Source organism: Macrosteles quadrilineatus, unplaced genomic scaffold (genome assembly GCF_028750875.1).
Source record: "Macrosteles quadrilineatus isolate MER2022 unplaced genomic scaffold, UCM_ALF_1.0 Scaffold_6__1_contigs__length_79288215, whole genome shotgun sequence".
NCBI classification, from domain to species: domain Eukaryota; kingdom Metazoa; phylum Arthropoda; class Insecta; order Hemiptera; family Cicadellidae; genus Macrosteles; species Macrosteles quadrilineatus.
This window is the reverse complement of record NW_026542599.1, coordinates 12,733,589-12,753,316: the sequence shown is the minus strand read 5'-3', so window position 1 is coordinate 12,753,316 and position 19,728 is coordinate 12,733,589. Positions and strand designations below refer to the sequence as shown.

General features: G+C 31.5%; 2 protein-coding genes across 2 annotated transcripts; both read right to left on the bottom strand.

The window, feature by feature from the left end:
• Positions 1–3,040: 3,040 nt before the first annotated feature.
• Positions 3,041–5,402, bottom strand: LOC128996606 (uncharacterized). Its single transcript, XM_054422004.1, has 2 exons — positions 4,998–5,402; positions 3,041–3,329 (listed from the first exon to the last, which is right to left on the bottom strand). Exons 1-2 carry the CDS (start codon positions 5,372–5,374, stop codon positions 3,041–3,043), a joined length of 666 nt encoding a protein of 221 aa, XP_054277979.1. The 5' UTR covers positions 5,375–5,402.
• Positions 5,403–13,323: 7,921 nt separating this feature from the next.
• Positions 13,324–16,914, bottom strand: LOC128997349 (uncharacterized). Its single transcript, XM_054422986.1, has 4 exons — positions 16,841–16,914; positions 15,566–15,781; positions 14,388–14,552; positions 13,324–13,506 (listed from the first exon to the last, which is right to left on the bottom strand). Exons 1-4 carry the CDS (start codon positions 16,883–16,885, stop codon positions 13,489–13,491), a joined length of 444 nt encoding a protein of 147 aa, XP_054278961.1. The 5' UTR covers positions 16,886–16,914; the 3' UTR covers positions 13,324–13,488.
• Positions 16,915–19,728: the final 2,814 nt, after the last annotated feature.

The window sequence follows — 19,728 nt, the reverse complement described above, 5'->3', positions numbered from 1 at the left end:
ACTTTGTTGTAATGGCATACCTCCTCTGATGTGGTTAATAAAGAAGTTAATCTTAACGTAAGTTACAAAACTATGGCAGAATGTTTCTTTTTTTAATAAAAATATTCAAATTATCCTATTCATAACAAACGAAATGTCTGTGTTTTACTTTTTGAAATTGAAATTCATTGGGTAGCCTCTTAATTACTAGTGTACCTGTTGCTCAAATTCGAGCAATTGCGAAGTATTACACGTTATTTTAAAATGTAACTAATAACAGTCATCATATCTGTTGACTTCAAAATAGTCGACTTAAAGATTATGGAAATACTCACTATTTACAAACAGTTCAATATAATTAACATTTCTTGTAAATATCTTAAAATTTTTCAAAAGCTGATCTGGTTTTTATTGTTTTCTACAAATGTTTCCCACTCATTGCCGCATTAGTTTGTCCATAATAACAATTAGAAAAAAAGTAAAAAAAACTTTTGTTGTTTCTATTTCTCTAATATTTGTTGGTTTTTCTATGGCTTTCCTATGTTTCCGTAGTTTGCAAATCGGCTCTTTCAATAATTGCTCTAGAAATGCAGTACAATGATAATTCAGTGTTCTGTTTAGTATATCAAAATGTCCAGGCTTTCACGCCTTTTTCATTGTAATATTTACGCCGACCCAAATTCAAATAGGAAATATTTCATATCAACCAAGTCAGATAAAGTTAACAATATGCTAAACTTGTTAAATTGCAACTAATTAGTAACAATTAAATTTCCCAGCAGATTTAATGTAAACAAATATGTTCTTCATAAGCATAATATGGGAACCTAGGGCAGAGCCCCAGTTTGAAAATCTACACACCTTGACGAACATTTTGGTATAACATGTAGGGTAAATCTTAAAACAAAACCTTATTGTTCACAAAGTTGCATGTAAAAATATTAGTAAAATAAAAGATAGATATAAAGCAGGAGTTTTATTCAAAACAGTAATACCCAGTGTTAAAACGAGGTTCAGGTAATACCCTGACTGATGGAGGTTACTTCTACTGAGCAGTTAAGTAGGATTAGTATGAATAATTATATCTCAGCTTTGCTGACTCGTTTGAATATAATTACCACTAAATTAATTAAATACTAATTAACAACAAAGGCAACGCTTTAGGTTGTTGCTAATTTCATACGAATGAATAGTAATATTTTGTCAATAAGAATATACAACTGACTAAACAAGTTTTAAGACGGAAAACTATATCAAATGGCTTAATTATATTGGCTTAGGATAATGAAGAGTATAAATTATAAATATAAATTATTTCCAATACACAATACACTTAATTCAAAATCATTGAAAAATAATCGTACTTCAAGAACTCCCTTTCATTTTAATGGTGTTCCTACAATTAACTGTACCATATAATTGTTATAAATTAATCTATAATCAAATCTACCATCCAATAGGTCAGCTTTGTGAGCCGAGGCTACCAATCAGCAACGTCAAAGGATCTGAACTGAATTTATTAGGAGAACATCACAGGTAGACCATTATTGGATATTTGCTTGGTCATGAACCCGATCTATAACAGTTTACCTACGTTTACAAAATAAATTATATTCTAACGAATTCAAACATAAATTATTTATAAAATACCTGCTGTAGTTATACAATTGTTTGTATATTTTTTTATTTGACTATGAAATATAAATAACCTAATAGCAATAAAATAATACCCACGCTACAGCAAACCTGCACACCATGCGGTTTTCCATTTGCTTTATTTGATTTTCACTGATATATCTCCTTAAAATGAATTATTTATTTCTGATTTATATAAACATCAGTTTAACGAGTACTTAGGATTACTGCTACATGAAAGAAAAAAAGTGTATTATAGTTGAATGTTAATAGTATAGCATGAAATAAAGAATTTTCAAACTTGATCAAAATAAGATCATAAACAACAAATTACATCGGTTTACTTGAAATCTATAAGAATAACAAAATAAGTTTAAAAATACAGCTTTTTCAATTCAATCCGTTAAGGGCATGACAACGCTTTAATAAACAAAATGATTTGTTGTTTCAACCTCTACAAAACTGCTTGGAAGGAAATAGCAAAACTATATGTTTTAAGGGTCGAAAAATAGGACAAACTCATTTTCGCCCCATAAAACCCCCATAAACCTCCGTTCCCATAGTCTGATCATGCTAGTTCGTGAACTCATTCGAATAAATCGTAGTTTTACACGTTTACACCTAATTTCATCATTAAATTAATTTTTGTTGGAGAGGGTGTCAGTCTATTGTTTTTCCTTATTGTGCTAACGGACACATCAAAAAGTAAATCGGTCCTGGGTCCAGGTCTTACCATGAGATTTAAGATAAAAGCTTATTCCCCATATGGGAAATTTGCTAAAAGCTGACATGACTTGACTACATTATGTCAGTGGAACTTTATGTGTAGTGAACATTCGGTATGAAAATAGATAATCAGAGTTAGCTACTACTTCATTACTCTCTGTACGTAAAAGAAATAACTTTTCTGACTAAGGGAAATATTAAGATGGTAATCTTGAAACAGGTGCAAATGCATCGCTTAAAAGGTTATTCGCTAATACATTCTTTAGTAACCCTTAATATCCCTGCGGCAGCAAACCTGTGGACCATGCCATTCACTATTTTTCTGATTAATTTTTCATTACAATATCACCTAGAAATATATGTCCGTAATCCCTAGAAAACGAATTTTCGACAAGCTGTTACTCTGTCACACACATAAACGTATCAATGTGTTGATGAAACACAGTTACTTTCAATTCATATAGCCATTGAACTTCTCTTCAGACGATTATAGCCTACTTTCATCTGTTGTCCTAAATCCCCATAAACTATTTTCGCTTCAAGTTTTGATCATTGACTTCTTGCACGATTTGGGAATGACGCGCTTGCAACAGATCTAGTCAGCACTGGCAATGAAAACTTTGGACTAAAGATAGTGGTAAGATTTATGTCAATTATTTTAAATCAAGTCTTATACACAATACGTACAAATTTATTTATCTCAATGGAACATCAAGTGAGCCCTGGTTGTTGGGCGTCGCCTTTTCCCTGTCCACCATTTGATTCCGAAACGTCTGGGAGTTTCAATCACTGGAGGGGGATTGGAGGAAGCTACGTTTGTTATTTGTATCGGAGTCTGAACAACCAAGTTTGATGGTTGACTTCTAACTGGTCTGGTTGAGGCAGACTGGCTGGTTGTAGCAGGGACGGATGATGTTGAATATTTCCTCGGTAAGGGAGTGTGAGGACGCATTCGTCTAAGACTTCCGTATTGCCTTACCACTGGTCCACTGTTGACATAATTTATTTTTGATTTTTATTTCATTGTTTTGAATTATAAAACAAATGTGATGTGCAGGGTGAGGCAATGGCAAAGTTCCAATTATTTTTCACTGTCTAATAATAAGTAATACAACAATGTATAAACAGCTGTGCTTATAATGTCAATTAATCTATGTAGTTTTAGTAAACAAGGTGCTATGAAGTCATTAAACTGCGTGTTTTAGCTGTGAAAACTAAAAAAAGTTATTCTCTAGCAAATACTTGGAGATTGTTTGGACCACAATTCATTGTTAACATACAGTTAGTACATATTTGAAAACTATTTATAAAACCAGCTTCAAGCATAAAATTAATCACAAGATGTTTCATAAACATGATTGCACTAAGGTTGATCATTGCCTAGTAATTTACAGTGATTTTTTTTTTTTTTTAAGTGCCGAGACAGATTTTCGATTGAATTTTCAAGCGACTAATGGTATGTCAAAAAGGAAATGTCAAATATGATTTTATAAGTTAAAAGTCTCTCCCACTCTTTAATTAAAATATCATACGATAATCTGTATTTCCATATGCTATTTATATGTATAGGTAATAGTATTACATTTTCCTACAGTTACCTAACAATGTACATGTTCTCTCACTGATTTGAAAAAGCAAAGTGGCCAATTCGCTCATCAGTGAGACAATGTTAACATTGTCTCACTCTAATTACTTTGTCTCACTCCAGATTTGCAACGCGAAGGCACGAAATAGTGAGCGCGTAACATGGAGGCAACGTCGTATGCGCGCGAAATACGTTGGCAGCACTGGCTGTAAATCAGCTGGTCAGCTGTTGTACTGTTGTATTTGTCACTTCACGTTAAATGTTATATTAAAAGTTCACTTCTGTGTAAAAATAGGTTATGTTTCTTCACCAATTTATTTGTTTTATGGTAACTGTAGGAAAAGTATAATGTGCAACTCGAGTTCAAAGTACAATTGCCTCACTCGAGAAACCATTCCTCACTCGCCTACGGCTCGTGAGTAAGGATTTCTCTCGAGTGAGTCAATTGCTCACTTTTCTCACTAGTTGCACAAATAACTATTGTACTGGGGCGCTTTTATTGCCTCGCCCTAAACTAGTAAGTTATGACCTCATAATGGATTGTTACCGTATACCCTTCACCTACATCTCGTATGGTCTTTAACTTTCGCATTGTATCCTTATGATCAATGGGAGGTTGATAAAGGTTGATAAAATTATTTTTGTAGCCAGTGTGTGCTGACTTATTTTGGCCATTTTAAAATCGAAATCACGTACTTAAAAAGCCGAAAAAAGCTGGGTCTCGTTTCAAACTGTCATACTGAATTACCTTCCTCAAATAAAATTGTAACCCATCACAATTATTAAAACTAAAGCTTTACATTAATTTAATTGTTTTTTATTTGTAAAATTTTAAAATAATTATTATGGATAGAGGAGTATATTTAAATTTAAGCTTGTGATTTTTGTTTTCTTGTACATACCACAAATAAGTATTTTACCTTGTAAAATGTTCCTATTTGTTGTTTTTATAATCAAATAGGCACTTTGATAATACTGATAACATGCCGTCTACTAATGTTAGCCGTAAATATAATACCACTGTATTTTAAAGTCTAATGTGTGAATTATTTTAAGACAAAGTTTCACTCACCTTAAAGTACTTGTGCTACCATCCACCCAAGTCACTCTACTGCTAGGACTGTCAAACTCCATATGCCTATCCCTCCGTCTCAGTCTCCTTGGAGTTCTGAGAATACCATCAACAGTTTCAGGAGCACTTTCAGCAGTCATAGATGGAGAGATTGTGCTAAATATGGTTGAACTACGTGAAGGAGCAGAAGTCGCCCTTATCCTCCAAGATGAAGAATCTCTTTCACGTCTGCGAGACCGTCTGTCGATGGAGAAGGAACTAAAAGAAGAACAACTAAAAAGCTCTTCTTCAGTACCCCACGATGTAATGCCTAGATATCGCCTCTCCACTAACACACCGACTAAAATACCGAGAAAGAAAGATGTAAGAAGAATCATAACATATTCAATATTAACTTTTGTTTTAATTTTGACATTTGAGTACAACCATATTTGTTGCCATAGAAATGTTGTTTTCGCAAAGTATTTGGAGCTTTGCAGTTAATAAGTATGCTTAAAATGAATTTGTGAGAAGTATAATGTGTAATTGTGAAGTAAACATATGTTTTACAATGACTGGTTTTGGTTATAAGTTATTTTACGAGTATGGCTAATCATTGTGTTCAAAATAACGAAACTGTCAAAAATGTGAACTATGAACACAATAATTACTAACGTGGGTAAATATGTTTAAGTTCACGCATTCGTATCAAAGGACATAATTATATTTGTTCTTTATAAAAACTAAACTATTGAAAACACAAAAGCATATAATCTCTTCGGAAAAATTAATAAACGTTCACCGGTTTGTAGCATGAAACGACAACAATCTAGGAATAACGGTTACATAATGTATATTTAATAACCAAATAACCAAACTATGGTCAGGTCCATAGGGTTATGCGGTTAGATTGGTTACATTGATATACATAAATTATATCAGGTATGGTGAGATATTTAATTATTTTTCATTAGCAGTTTTTAAATTTTTAATGTAGGAACTTGTGTAATTATTTTCATGCAATTACATGGTTAAGAAAGTTTGTATAGCGTTGATTTAGATAACTATGGAATTTTTTCAAAATAAAATTATTCAGTGTTACAATCCCGTATAAAAATGGCATGGATAAATGATTTATTTCCTAACCAAATTAAACCTGTATGGGATTTTGTTTCTTTATTTTACTGATTGCAGCTAAATTACGTCTTACGTACAAGTTGGTTATTCTTGTGAGTTTTGTCCTACTGTAATAAATTATTATAATACAACTTAGACTGAATAATAATAAATCGAAATATAACCAAACCACAAGCAAAATTTACTTAAATATTGCTGTGGCGCTTCATAAGGTACACTTAGGAAATTACATCATATTGATAGTTAGTATCTAACAACTTAACATTTTATTCACACTCACCAAAATATTTCATGACCTACTTAATCTAATCGTCTCATACATAAGTCACTTACATAAGTGATAGCTAGCTTTATTGTAAACACATAGATAATAAAGGTCAGTTTTATAACAGCTGATTCTCTATACAGTATGAAAAATTCCCTTACAGACAGTTGATTTATAAAATGTTTTATAACAATCTAAGTAAGTTACAGCTAAGGCTGGATATTTTGGGAAGTATAAACGGGAGAAATGTACAACTTAGACGTTCAGAGTTATTAGAAAAGTTTAAATGATTTCCAAGATAACATCGTTTGCAAACATCTCTTTATTGTTCTGTTTAGGACGGTTTTCCAAAGATGTTTGTTTTAAACAATTCACAAACAGATAATACATTTTTCTCTGTCTTCGTATATTTGTAATTTTATAGTACGCTAATTTTTGTTTTTAATCTGTCCTTGCAGTCACCTAAAAGATTTAAATGTAGGGTTAAGAAAGTCTTATTAAAAACGGATATTTATTTATACTCTCTGTGATGGGTCGATTAAGTATCAACGCTTAAAACTTTGTTTACCAATTTAGAGTTTCCTGAAGTTAGTTACTTAAGCTTATTCGCAGTTTACCATCAATGATTAGGTTATAAGTTAGTCTCTCACTTACTTGCGGGAAGATCCATTAAGTTATTTAATTTCTTCCTTCCAAGAAAAAAGTTATACAATGTAAAGCTTTACACTGAAAAAGAAAAGAACACTATTCAGGATAAGTGGTAGGGTCAATTAAAGTAAAATAATGTTAATATTCATTTTTAATCATCTATTATAGCAAATTGAAGGTTACTTTGCTTATAAATCATTATCAAAATAAGGAAAAAAAATAATAAATCGTTTTCGTTTTGGATAGAGTTAATATTTTTGAAATCCATGTTTTGTAGCCCTGAGTTGTAGTACATAATGTAAGAATAAATTACTTTAATACTGTCACAGCTCAACAAATGTAAAATTAGTAGTACATGTTTCGGTGTTAAAACACCATCGTCAGCTTCAGGTGCTTCATGTGAAGTTGATCCGTTGTTAGCTTCGTCAGGGATAAACACAATGGGAACGAATTACAAAGACGAAAAAATATACTAAACACTTAAACATTTTAAAAATGTTGTCCCTTACTACATGTGCGGTCAATCATTCTGAACGGACCAGTTTTTAGTGTTTCATACGTTTTTTCGTCTTTGCAATTCGTTTGTATTGTGTTTATCCCTGGCGAAGTTAACAACTAATCAATTCATCTTTATATGTGACTAGCTGAACCCGGCAGACGTTGTCTTGCCTTTGACTATTTATAATTTAAGTACCGTAACGTTTAATTGTCTTATTGTATATGAAGTGCTTATAACTAAATTAAAATACGTACGACAACTAATGAAACACATATAGTACAAAGGATAACCGATTCTTTATTATTGCTCTTATATTAATGCTAGGTTGTGCTAGCTTAATTATTAATGGTTATTTTCATTCATGGTTATTAATGACAGTATTTTCAAGATGATCTCGTTCGCATGGCTCAATCACGTCCTGGTTGAAGTTCGTTCGCTACGCTCACTCACCTTTAGGTTGGAGCTCGTTCGCTACGCTCACTCACCTTTAGGTTGGAGCTCGTTCGCTGCGCTCACTTGCATGGCTCAATCACGTCCAGGTTGAAGTTCGTTCGCTACGCTCACTCACCTTTAGGTTGGAGCTCGTTCGCTACGCTCAATCACCTTTAGGTTGAAGTTCGTTCGCTATGCTCACTCACCTTTTGGTTGCAAATTAGCTGTTGTCATAAATGTAAAAGAAATAATAGTGCTGCACCCTGTTGGTAATCCTTGTAACTTTAATGCTATTGAACATCATAGAACAGAACCAACTTGTTTAATTGAAACAGCTGTTAAGATTCATGAATTCCATTTCTCATAAGGTTGACATGGGAAACTACAGAGCCACTGGGGTGGAGCCGATTTGGACGGATCACGAAATTGATAGTAAATAAACCTATTCCATGAAATTCTACACGTATGTACCAAGTTTCGTGGCAATCGGTTCAGCGGTGTCTGAGTTTATCACTGCCAAACAAATATATATATATATATATATATATATATACAAACATCCTCTTTTATACTTATAGAAAATGCCCATGTATAAATATGATTTAATTTAAAAAATATTACTGTAAGTATGGATTAAGTACAAAAATTAAAATTTTAATGAACAAGAGCTTATTTGAATAGAACAGCAAATACGAGGTGGGAGCAGGCCGATAAAATATTCATAGAATATTTGCTTAAAGTGCCATAAAATGTTTGTTTTCATTCCAATGTTGTTTTACTGCATTATTCCGCAAGAACCTAAGCACACCTAAGGTAAGGATCTTTAGAATAGAAGCTTGTATTCTATCAAAACAGTATATAAATAAACTTTCAAGATAATTCAATGGTATTTATAAATATAAATATGCTTTTACTCAAAGGTTTAACTATAAAAATATGGTTTTAATAAAAACCAGCATACTAGTTAATTCCATAAAACCTGACTTTAAGTTAAGCACAAGTATTCCTCCCCTAAAAACTAGCATATATTTATTAAAATAGACGATTATAGAGTTTATAGCTTAAACTTAATTATCATCAACCCCGTTATTGCCAAAAAATCTAAAAATGAAAGGAGGGTCCATCTGACATGTAGAACAAGGTTTTACGACTCCAGTACACAAAATTTCGGACACAAATAAATGTTATAAGGCTTCCTTGAACTGATTATAGCACTCAAATTATGCTGAATTTACTTATTTTTGCCGCACTCTTTTTTTGCCACACAAATTTTTTTGCGGCACCCCAGTATTCTAACCAAACAACACAAAACAGTGTACTTTTATTAGCCACGTAATACGTTACGCTTGAAAATAAGTTGGCAACACTTAAAGATACTAAGACTACGATCAGCTGGTGCAGTTTCCCATTTCGTTCAATGCTTGAATTTAACCTAACCTAAAACATCTTGTATAGTGTTTGAAGGTCTAATTATTTATATGCTTTTTAGTAACTGTAGGAAATATGTATTTGTGTAGCTAGTGGGCAAATTGGCACTTTGCTGCACACGAGAGAAATGGTTACTCACGAACCGTAGGCGAGTGTGACAATTTTCTCGAGTGCAGCTAAGGTTTGCACTTCCGCTACACATTATATTTTTCCTACAGCCACTATAAAGCATATACATAATTAGTCTTCAAAACACTGTATAACATGTTTTTAGGTTAGGTTAAATCAAGTCATTGAACGAAATGGGGAACGCTTCACCAGCTGATCGTAGTCGTAATATATTTAAATGTTTCCAACCTATTTCCAAGTGTACATGGATTACGTGCATAATAAAAGCACGCTGTTTTATGCTGTTTAGTAAATAATAAAAGATACTGTCAAAATCAATGTAAAAAGCAAATAAGTAAGAAAGAAACAAATTACTTATGTGGTGCATGAGTTATGAAAGTCATGACACAATTCCTACAACCCAGTATATAATGTTTGGTGCTGATTGTTCAAAGGACTTCATTACAGTAGAATCTGACAGTAATGTTTGGAGCTTTGAAACTAGATTGTCAAAACATCATGTAAGTATCTGACTTTAATACTTTATTTATTAATTAAACTATATTTAACTATATTAGCAATAAACAACTTGTCCCTAAACAGAAAAGTTTTTCTAGGCTCAAGAGTGGTTTTTGCTTTGATATTCGTCATATTCGATCAGGTAATTTTGGTGAACTTTGAGAATCTTAACTCAAATGTGCTCACTTAAACAATTTTCACCTAATCCTATATGCAGCCTTAAGATAATGTTCAGTTACTTAAGTACATATTGTAAATTAAACTAAGGTTTTGCAAACAATATAATGCACATTTATAACAACTACTCTATGCATTTTGTCTGTCTACAGATTATTAGGGGTGTGGATCCGATTAAGAAAGATTAGGATTTATTTTGAATTGTTAGAACAGCTGATGTTCGTAGGTGTTCTTTACCATCCGTTGTTTTTTTTTTTTTAGGAATATGTTTCATTACAGAACATCATTGTCATTTAATGAATGAATAACAAACAGCCATGAGTTAATTTTTTTTTTGTTATTGTAAATTACCTTTCACATTACATATAGACTATCATAGTTCTAATATATTCAAAGTTAAATAAAATACGTTACATGAAATAGTGCATTAAAAAGAAATGAGATAACTTTAAAATAATTAATCATTTACAGATTTTAAATGTATCTGAAACTTAAAATAAAACCGTCATCAGCTATATTTTAACTGGTTTGAACATAAAATTTAAACAAATACAATTTATTAAAAACTCAAAAGATTATAATCTTTATTTCAATTGGCTTGGTCATCATATAAAATAATAAATAAAAATTCAAAAATTTGCTCCATGCAAAGTGTGTGAAGCTTATAATATCTTATGGCGATGCAGGGCAGGATTAATAAAGTTATAAGTTTGCCTTAATTAAAACGATTTATATCCTTACGTGATTACATTATTCTTGATATAAGCTTACCAAGAACTTTATACGCCGAATAAACCGTACTAATTCTAAAGCTTTACGACCAAAACATGTAGTGTGGTAATGAAAAGAGCAATACCTCATTCCCTTGTTGTGTTACATTTATTATATAAACACTATTATGCATGGATGTATATTGTTAAAATGACATGTAAAAAATGATCAGTGGTCTAGTATTGAAATTTATTAAGAGTAGACTCACAATAAGCACATCAAAATGATTAACAGGTTCAGTCCCAGCCGTCACACTTCTCTATATGTAAAGTACCGCTCCCCGGAATGGGCACACGGGAGGGACTAAGGCTAAAGGTGTAGTGACGTCATATCTCTAGTGGCTAATGTCTACTCTTGAGGCAACACGATTACCCTAACGAAACTATGTGTTTTCAGCGGCGTTCGAAGCATAGTTAGTAGCGTTACGATTTGGTGTTCAGGAGGTCCCGGGTTCGAATCCCACTGGTAGCACTAACTTTTTGTCAACAAATTTTTCAAATCAGCAAGTTTGGTTGGTTAGGTTACGTTATGACAGTTTAATTTTATAATACTAAATTTTAAAATTAATTTTATAATTAATTAAAAATTATAAGTAATCATTAATTATATTTTTATCTTATACAGTTTTTATATTACCAGCAAGTCTGGTTGGTTAGGTTATGTTATGACAGTTTTATTTTAAAAATTAAAAATTAAAAATTTATTTTATAATTTTAAAACAATATTGTATAATTAAAAAGTTATTTTTATAACTAAAATTTTTTTTTCAACTTAGCGGTTCTAGCGGCGAACGCTGACACTACAAGATATGTTAGCCTTAGTCCCTCCCGTGTGCCCCACCGCTCTCTCCCCACAGGAGTGAGTGTGTTAACTGGTTCAGTCCTAGCCGTCACATGTATGTAAAGTTTCTCTCCACAAGGGAGTGAGTCTTTTAAGGGAGCTTAAGGTTATTGGTTATACGGAGTTCCAATTCAAACAGATCTGTGCATAGGGGAAAGGACGTTAGCATTTCATGTAGTTAAAATCTTGTACTCTTGTTGCCTAGGTCATACCCTGGTGTTTAGAATTTAAGCTTTAACCAAAACTTGGCTAGCAATAACTCAGAGTGCTTTGCACAAAGATGTATTCCAGTTGCGATAATCCATCGGGTTTTGGAGTTAAATAGTAATCAAAGCTCTTATTCTCTCTCTTCTTTTTGTTCTTTACTGTATAATGCAATATATATTTATTCCCTAGTAAAGCTCTTACTCCTCTTAAGTTTGTATTTAAGAAAAGTTATTTTAAAATGGGATTTATATTTAGGAACAGTATACCCTGGTGTTACAACTAAGATCCAGATCATACCCTGACTGATGGAGGTCTCAGCTGCTGCAGTTCTACTGAGCAGTTATGTAGGATTATCCTGAATAATTGTATCCAAACATTGGATTAGTTTAGTGCAAAACAATCGTTACAAATAAATAATAAACCTAAATTGGGGTTTTTGGATTTATTTAACCGTTATTTCTTAAGGTTTAGGCATTTTAAATATTTTATAATCTCATGAATAAACCTTTATAATTTGCACATTACTATGTTTATTTATCTATTTCCACACAAAACGATTTGTTGCTTTGTTTTCAGCAATCTCCCTTTAAATAAATCTCTCAGTTTACCTCTTTATTCGAATATAAATCGAGGGATAAATAGTTTTAATAAGTATGAGAAAATATCTATAAAAATAATAAAAACAAATATCACTCATACGATACTTATGCATTGTTTTGCTATGTAAGAAGTATACCAGATTAATCCATCTTCAACAAAACAGTTAACACACTTCTTCAAATTTTATTTGCTTCAGTTACCCTCGTTTCACACGCTTGTAAAAATGACATAACTATTGTATAATATTAATTTATCTTGTTCATATGACCCCTTAAGGAGCTGTAGTATGAATAGTTGTAAAGAACTCAATTCAACTACAACAATTGATCTATTCTTTTCAGGATTATCATAAGTTAAATTCCTCCTCATGACACATAATTCTCTAAAACTTAAAATAATAATATTTTATTTATAAAGCGTTTAATAGTCATCTTTTTACTTAGACACTCTTTTAAAATAGTGCAAAGCCTTTTTACGTTTTCTCGTTGTAGGGATCAGCTTTTATTATTTTTTTAAAAATATTTGTGGATATTTTTTGGGACATAACTATTGTATAACACTTATTTTGTACAGGTGAACCCTAAAGGAACTGTAGTATGAATAGCTGGAATTAACAATTAAATAGTTTAACATATCCAAACAATTTTTGATAAAAGCATTGGGATTTTGTATTAGTTCATACAAATTAATATGTCAACTAATAATAGTTTTTAATATGTTTAACAAATTTCAATACTCAATTATTATCATTTAAATAATTTAAATAACCCAAAACGTCCATGAAACTTGAAGATTCGTATCAATAATTTACTATCATTGGTAGTACATCATAACAAATTATTCATTTACCCATACTCGAAGGTTTTATCATCATCGTGATTTTAAATCTGCAATGCTTCCTGAAATATAAACGCAAAAAATCAATATAAAATTAAAAGACTTTAATTAATTTCTTATTTTAGAAGTTTTCAATGACATTTTCTCATAAAACGTTAGAATACAAGAGTAGAAAACAAAACTCCTATTATTATAACGTGAAGTGAAAATATCATATACGTTTTTTATCAAAATCATTTTACTATTACAAGTTCTTATTCTGAAACATATAAGCGGGAAACGATTGTGTTGACAAGTTAGGTTATATTCTATTAGCTAAACATTTGTATCGTATACTTGTATACACACATGATTTATTGAGCATCGTTTTATATGTAAACACAAAGAAATACATAAGTAAAATTGTTGCGAAACATAAAGTACCTAGAATATTATTGTCGAAAGACAATCTTAAGCCTTAAAATAGCATATGGGGGTTTCGTCTTGTAGATTTCTCACTACTTAATTGAAAAAGACTAGGGCTTAGACAATTTTGAAGGGGCTTAGGAAAACAAAAGATTTCTTAATACTTAATTGGAAACACTGCTTATTTGGTTGGTGATGTATATGTTCACATTTTAACGCACGCCATATCTATTGTATTATTATTACTGTAAAATAAATTGAGATCTTAAATTTATTTCTTCTCTAATGCCCTTTGAGTTGGAGTAAATCTTTTTTTTTTGGGGAATAAACAATTGACAATTTTTGGAAACTTCTATCTTAAACTAATGAGAAAAAAATATTCAGGCCATTGCTGTAAATAATTGGGCTCTTAACAGTTAAATTTAGTGAAGATGGTCCCAATGACATCTGGTAACTACTTAAATAATTTAAAGGTCATTTATTTAAATGTGTATGTAGATAAATATTTATTTGAATGAAGAGAATACAAACCACTCACACTTGTAGTGAATCCAGCTTCCTCCTCTGATATCTTTTTCAAATCCACTTCCCCCAGTCTATTAATAACTGGTCTGTACAAACCTCCCTGTCCAGTGTTCGTCACTACAAACTGATGGTTTTTCCCTCTAATCATACGAAACAGTTGAGGCTCCCACTCCTGGACCTGGGTGAGATAGTTATATATATGCTATTGACATTAAACTTATTTTTTAAGATAAAATAAAAAATGTCTCCAAATCAATAATAGTAAAAAAATACATTTTGACATGATTTATAAAAAAACTCAACAACAAATTCGATAGTTTATTTAGTATGTGTGTTTAGGATAGTGTCATGAACTAACACTACTATTTATTGCCTTACCAATTAAAATATAAACACGAATGAGGTATTATTTATACACATAGGAGTGGAGGATTACTGTAAAACTACGATATGTGTATTGTTGGCTCCATCGTTACTAAATAGAACCAGCTGTTTCTAAATATTTGATAGTTTAATGAAATTCACTTTTCAGCTGCATCTGGAGCTGTTTTTGAACAAAAATCTACTGACGTGTCTAAGGATCAAACCTATTAACTACTGAATACTCTGTGACTAGTTAACTCTGTGACTAGGGGTCTTTATTACTGTTACTACTCTGCTGCCTAGCTGTAGAGTCATCGTGTCTTAGAACTGAATTATAAATCCTAAGTAAAAAAAAAACAATTTTTGAAGAGTAATATTTCGGATAGAATTTAAAATTTTCCTTGAGGAAACAAAGGCTATGTTTGACAATAGTTTTTTTTTCAGTTTTCAATCTGTAAATATATTATCTAATTGAATTTTAAAATTATAAATTATTTGAGAGTGTATAAATTTGAACACAAAAATCACTACCATGAACACAATCTACAATAATTGGACACATTTGTGTAGAAACACTTTGTACGGCCCACTTTTTCGGTGGCGCCACCAATCTTATCTAATAGCCACCCTTTGAGACCATGCCACTCTACACGTCGGACACCAGTGTCACCACTAGTTGCGCCACCAGTTGCTTACGGCTAATAGTGGCCTAAATCTACCTTAACTGGAGCCCAAATAGAATTTAGTGTTAACCGAAGTTAGCTGACCTAAGTATTGGCACAACCGTTTAAGATAATATTACTATAGTTCTATACCCAACTCGGTTACCTTCAGATATAGAAGATAAGGAAGAGCTGTCAAGGGATCCGTCACATAAGGGAGTTTAGTCTCTCTGTCGTGCTCTACATTGTACACTGAGACGACGTCAGATTTCCAGTCCCTGACGACGACTTTCTGCCGGTTGGCCAAGTCGGACACAACATCCTCCACCGAGATATCATCCAGGTAACTGTCTTTGAACCTGGCGCTTTTCGTTGGTAACGCCTACAGCAATAAATATGAGATATTTTCAGTATCATTATTGTTAGCATCATCATCATGAGTGTATTCATACAAGGCTTGGAGCAAAATGCTGATTATTTCAACCAAATGATTAACCGCATGGTGCAGAATGGAGTTTGAATATTTGTGCAGCTCTATAATTTATTGACTGTATCTAGCTGTTTCATTAGCCAGAACCACTGTTGGATTCCAAACAGGGGTCGTAATGATCGAGGGCGTCTGGGTCCAGTTTCAAACTAAGAAAAAGCTACTGACTTTTATTAAAAATTAACCTACTAACTTTTGATTTTCAGGTAAGCACATAGGTCATATGATAAGATTCTTGTGTTGGCTTCTGCGTTCCACATAATTGTGCAATTGTGCATATTTTCTTTTAATTCACTACTGTCTTTTTATGTGAGCTTTATTTAATATCCAAATTATTTCCTTATATTCTTGTGTAAGAGGTTGTTCTGTGGTATTGAAAGTTCAAAAAACTCTTATAAATTACAATTAGTTAATGTACATTATATAAACGCAAGGTTGACTTTATTTGGAATAATCCATAATTTTAAAAATTAGAAAATATTAGTAGGAGCTATCTGGAGACTCGATACATTAAAATGTACATTTTTAACAATCGTCAAATAAATAATATAGTAAGTAACATAAGCAAAACAGTTAGTTTTTGGGCAGAGTAATCGAAGGTGAGCAAATGAAAACGTTTAGATTTTGCCTTGAAAGTACAAGCAGTATGGTGACCACAAAAGGGAACTACTTAAATCCAAGAAGATCTTAATAACGATCTTCATCATTGTCTATTTAATCATTGTCTAAACTTTTGTTTGTGTTGTATGTGAAAATAATGTACAACTTAATATTTATATAAACATTTATAAAGGAATATATATATTTAATAGTGCAAACATACATGAAAACTATGTGACTGTAATCAAACTTTTAATTTTGATTTGGAAAGAATATAATGAAACAAATTGTAAAAGACTTTGAGTATGTCCACTAAAGTATGTGATAAGAGCAATAACAAATAATTCTACTTACTTTACATTCCACAAAGAGTAAAATACCAAACAGTATCAGTTTCATGACTACACCTGAACAGTCAGCTGATCCAAGTGTTGACACACAGATGTTTTACTTAATTGGATTCAAATTAAAATACTCGATATCACATACGATTTTACAATACTTGCTGAAATTCATTATTATTTTACTGCATATGATTCTTTAGATTACAATTTAAAGTAATGAGTTCGTTTGAAGACCTTTGTAATACAAACATATTTATTTAGGTCAAGGTGATAAAGTTAAAGGTTTTTTGTAAATTCAGCATTAGTTTTTGGTCCTAAATTTTATTTAGTCTTACATTCGATTGATAATCGTAATGTAGTGCTTTCAATTTGATATTTAATTTCATAAACATAATACCTTTTGTAAATTATTTAAACAATGAAATGTGGTCGTTAGCCTTAAAAATAAACAATCTTGATCCAATGAATTAAAAATTTACCAAAGCAATCAAATCTCACTAAATTGTATGATTTACTTACACTTAAAAAATTTATAAAACGATAAACTCTAAAAATTATAATTTTAAACCGCCTTCTGCAAACTTAATCGTCTGCATATGTTTCGTCTTTGACGTTGGCTAATATTACTAATAGAAACTCAGTAATGCAATATATGGATGCTTCAGGCACGTGTCAGTGATACTTGGAATTAATTAAACAACTAACCTAATAAGATTCTACCTCTGTAGTTCAAATAGTTAGTATAACGTTTCATTGGTTTCATTTACAACAATGTAAATACAAGGCTACATCAGATTTATATGGGAATCAATACAATACAAGAATAAAAAAGCTATTTGCGCATTAAGTGCGCAAAGTACATCATTGCCGCTCCAGGACTGTAGATTAGCTTTAGCTGAGTGCGGTCATACATTTTTAAAGCGGCAACAACTGTATGTGCTCGTAATACACACAAGAATGTTCCTACTACGACTTATCATGTCACACAGATGAGTTTTTAAAACACATATTATTTAATATTATAAAGCTCTAATGAAGTTATTAATGTAAAGTTGATGTTGTGGGTTCAGACTAAATATGAATAACCAAAGTAAAGGGACCCGAGCAAAATTAATCAGCTAAACATCACAGGTGGCTTGATATTGGATATTTGATCAATAGTGAACCAAACATTTCCTTTACCTTAACCTCAATCTGATTTGACATTACCTTAATTTGGTTATGGGGGAGATCAAATAGTCTAATATCATGATTATACTTGTGTTTACAAATAGTTTTTCATCTTGTTTATTAAAAACCTGGGTTTTAATTTAAATTACAAATAATACTCCCGATATCTATTCTAATCCTTCCGAATCTAACCAACTGTTTTTACATAAACCCCCAGACAATAGAGTTTGAATTACAAACATTGATCTAGAAAAACTTTTCCAATCTATGAATCATAGTTTTCATATTTACTTTCAATATTTACACATATCATCTGTCCGGCTGTTCCAAAAGGTAGGGTCAAAGGTGGGGGAGGGGGGAGGGTCGAAGTTACTAAGCAAAAAAGCTAAATTTCTTAAAAAAAAGCTCTTTCTGCCTTAATGTATAACATGTTCGTTCTAGTTCTCATTTTAGCAATGTAATGTTGAAATAAACAGGACAATCGAATAATAAATGCATTTTAGTAACAATGTTTAACTTTTTAACTGACATAAGGGGATATTTTATTATTTGAAATTATTTTACTAGCTACACTAAATGCTATGTAAGGATTAGTTTTTTACTTTTGCAAGGGTTCATAAAAAACAAGGCCTTGTTTTTCTAGACCGAGATGATAACACCAAGCTCAAAGAGGTAAGAATAGCGAAGTTGCAATAAGGCTAGGTTTTCGGCCCTAGGTACGAAATATACTATTGCTGAGAAGTGTACAATTAACTCACTAGCAGCTAGTCGATTTAAATCGATGATAAACACAAAGTTATATAATAATTTTTCACGGTCATAATGCACATGGTTTGCCTTAAAATTGTATAAATTAAATGTACACAAAACCAAAGTAATATTTATATGTATTTATAACTTATTTTTCTATTTGATATTAAAATAAAGATTTTTTACGAAAGACATTAATATTAATAATTGTTTCAGAATAGAAGAATGGGGTTGAAGAAAAATAACTAGAATGTATAGCATTTACGTTTTTAAGCTCTAGGTTATATTATTTTGCAAAAATAAATACAAAAAGTGTATTTATCTGTTTTATGGCTACATGCTATAAGAATCTTAAAATAAAATAAGTTAAAATTAAATGGACTTCTAATTTCATATGGAGCATAAATTCAACCAAGATATAGGGGTGAAAACAGCAACAGTAAAGCAACCTCTAGACCACAAGGTTAGCCTCAAGACAGTGGGTTAACCACTGCTTATAACACCCTGGAGACCACTATATCAGTTCGGCATATGTGAGTAGCACGGAACTGTTATTTAAACACAAATGGCCGAATCCTAAAATTAAATGTAATATTAAAATTATAATTTTTTATATATAATTTAGGTTTTTATCAACTAATTTAATTTACTACCGAAATACCGGTTTATTAGACTTAATAGATTCACAACATAACACTTAGTGATACAGAAACTAGCATATGCATTCTGTAAAAACGTACATTTTCTTATATGTTATTATCGGTTATTATTTCAACTGTCCAGCCTTCAACGTGTGTGTTTACACATAAACTAACTTATTGTAAACTCACATGCAAACTCTTTAACCATATGGTTATCATTATATTTATATAGTAAACATAAATGTTATAAAATACGTTACCGTCTGCAATTTTGATACACATTTCTTTATTTAGCCTCCTGAAATCTAGTTTTCTTCTAAAAGGCTTACAGAAGAGT

Bases quoted from the DNA above. Each gene is read 5' to 3' on its own strand.
- LOC128997349 (XM_054422986.1), bottom strand. From the start codon at position 16,885: ATGAAACTGATACTGTTTGGTATTTTACTCTTTGTGGAATGTAAA. The intron at 15,782-16,840 runs GTAAGTAGAATT...TTATTGCTGTAG, and splicing joins TACTCTTTGTGGAATGTAAA to GCGTTACCAACGAAAAGCGC. The intron at 14,553-15,565 runs GTAACCGAGTTG...TATCTCACCCAG, and splicing joins CTTATCTTCTATATCTGAAG to GTCCAGGAGTGGGAGCCTCA.
- LOC128996606 (XM_054422004.1), bottom strand. From the start codon at position 5,374: ATGATTCTTCTTACATCTTTCTTTCTCGGTATTTTAGTCGGTGTGTTA. The intron at 3,330-4,997 runs GTGAGTGAAACT...TTATGTCAACAG, and splicing joins GGTAGCACAAGTACTTTAAG to TGGACCAGTGGTAAGGCAAT.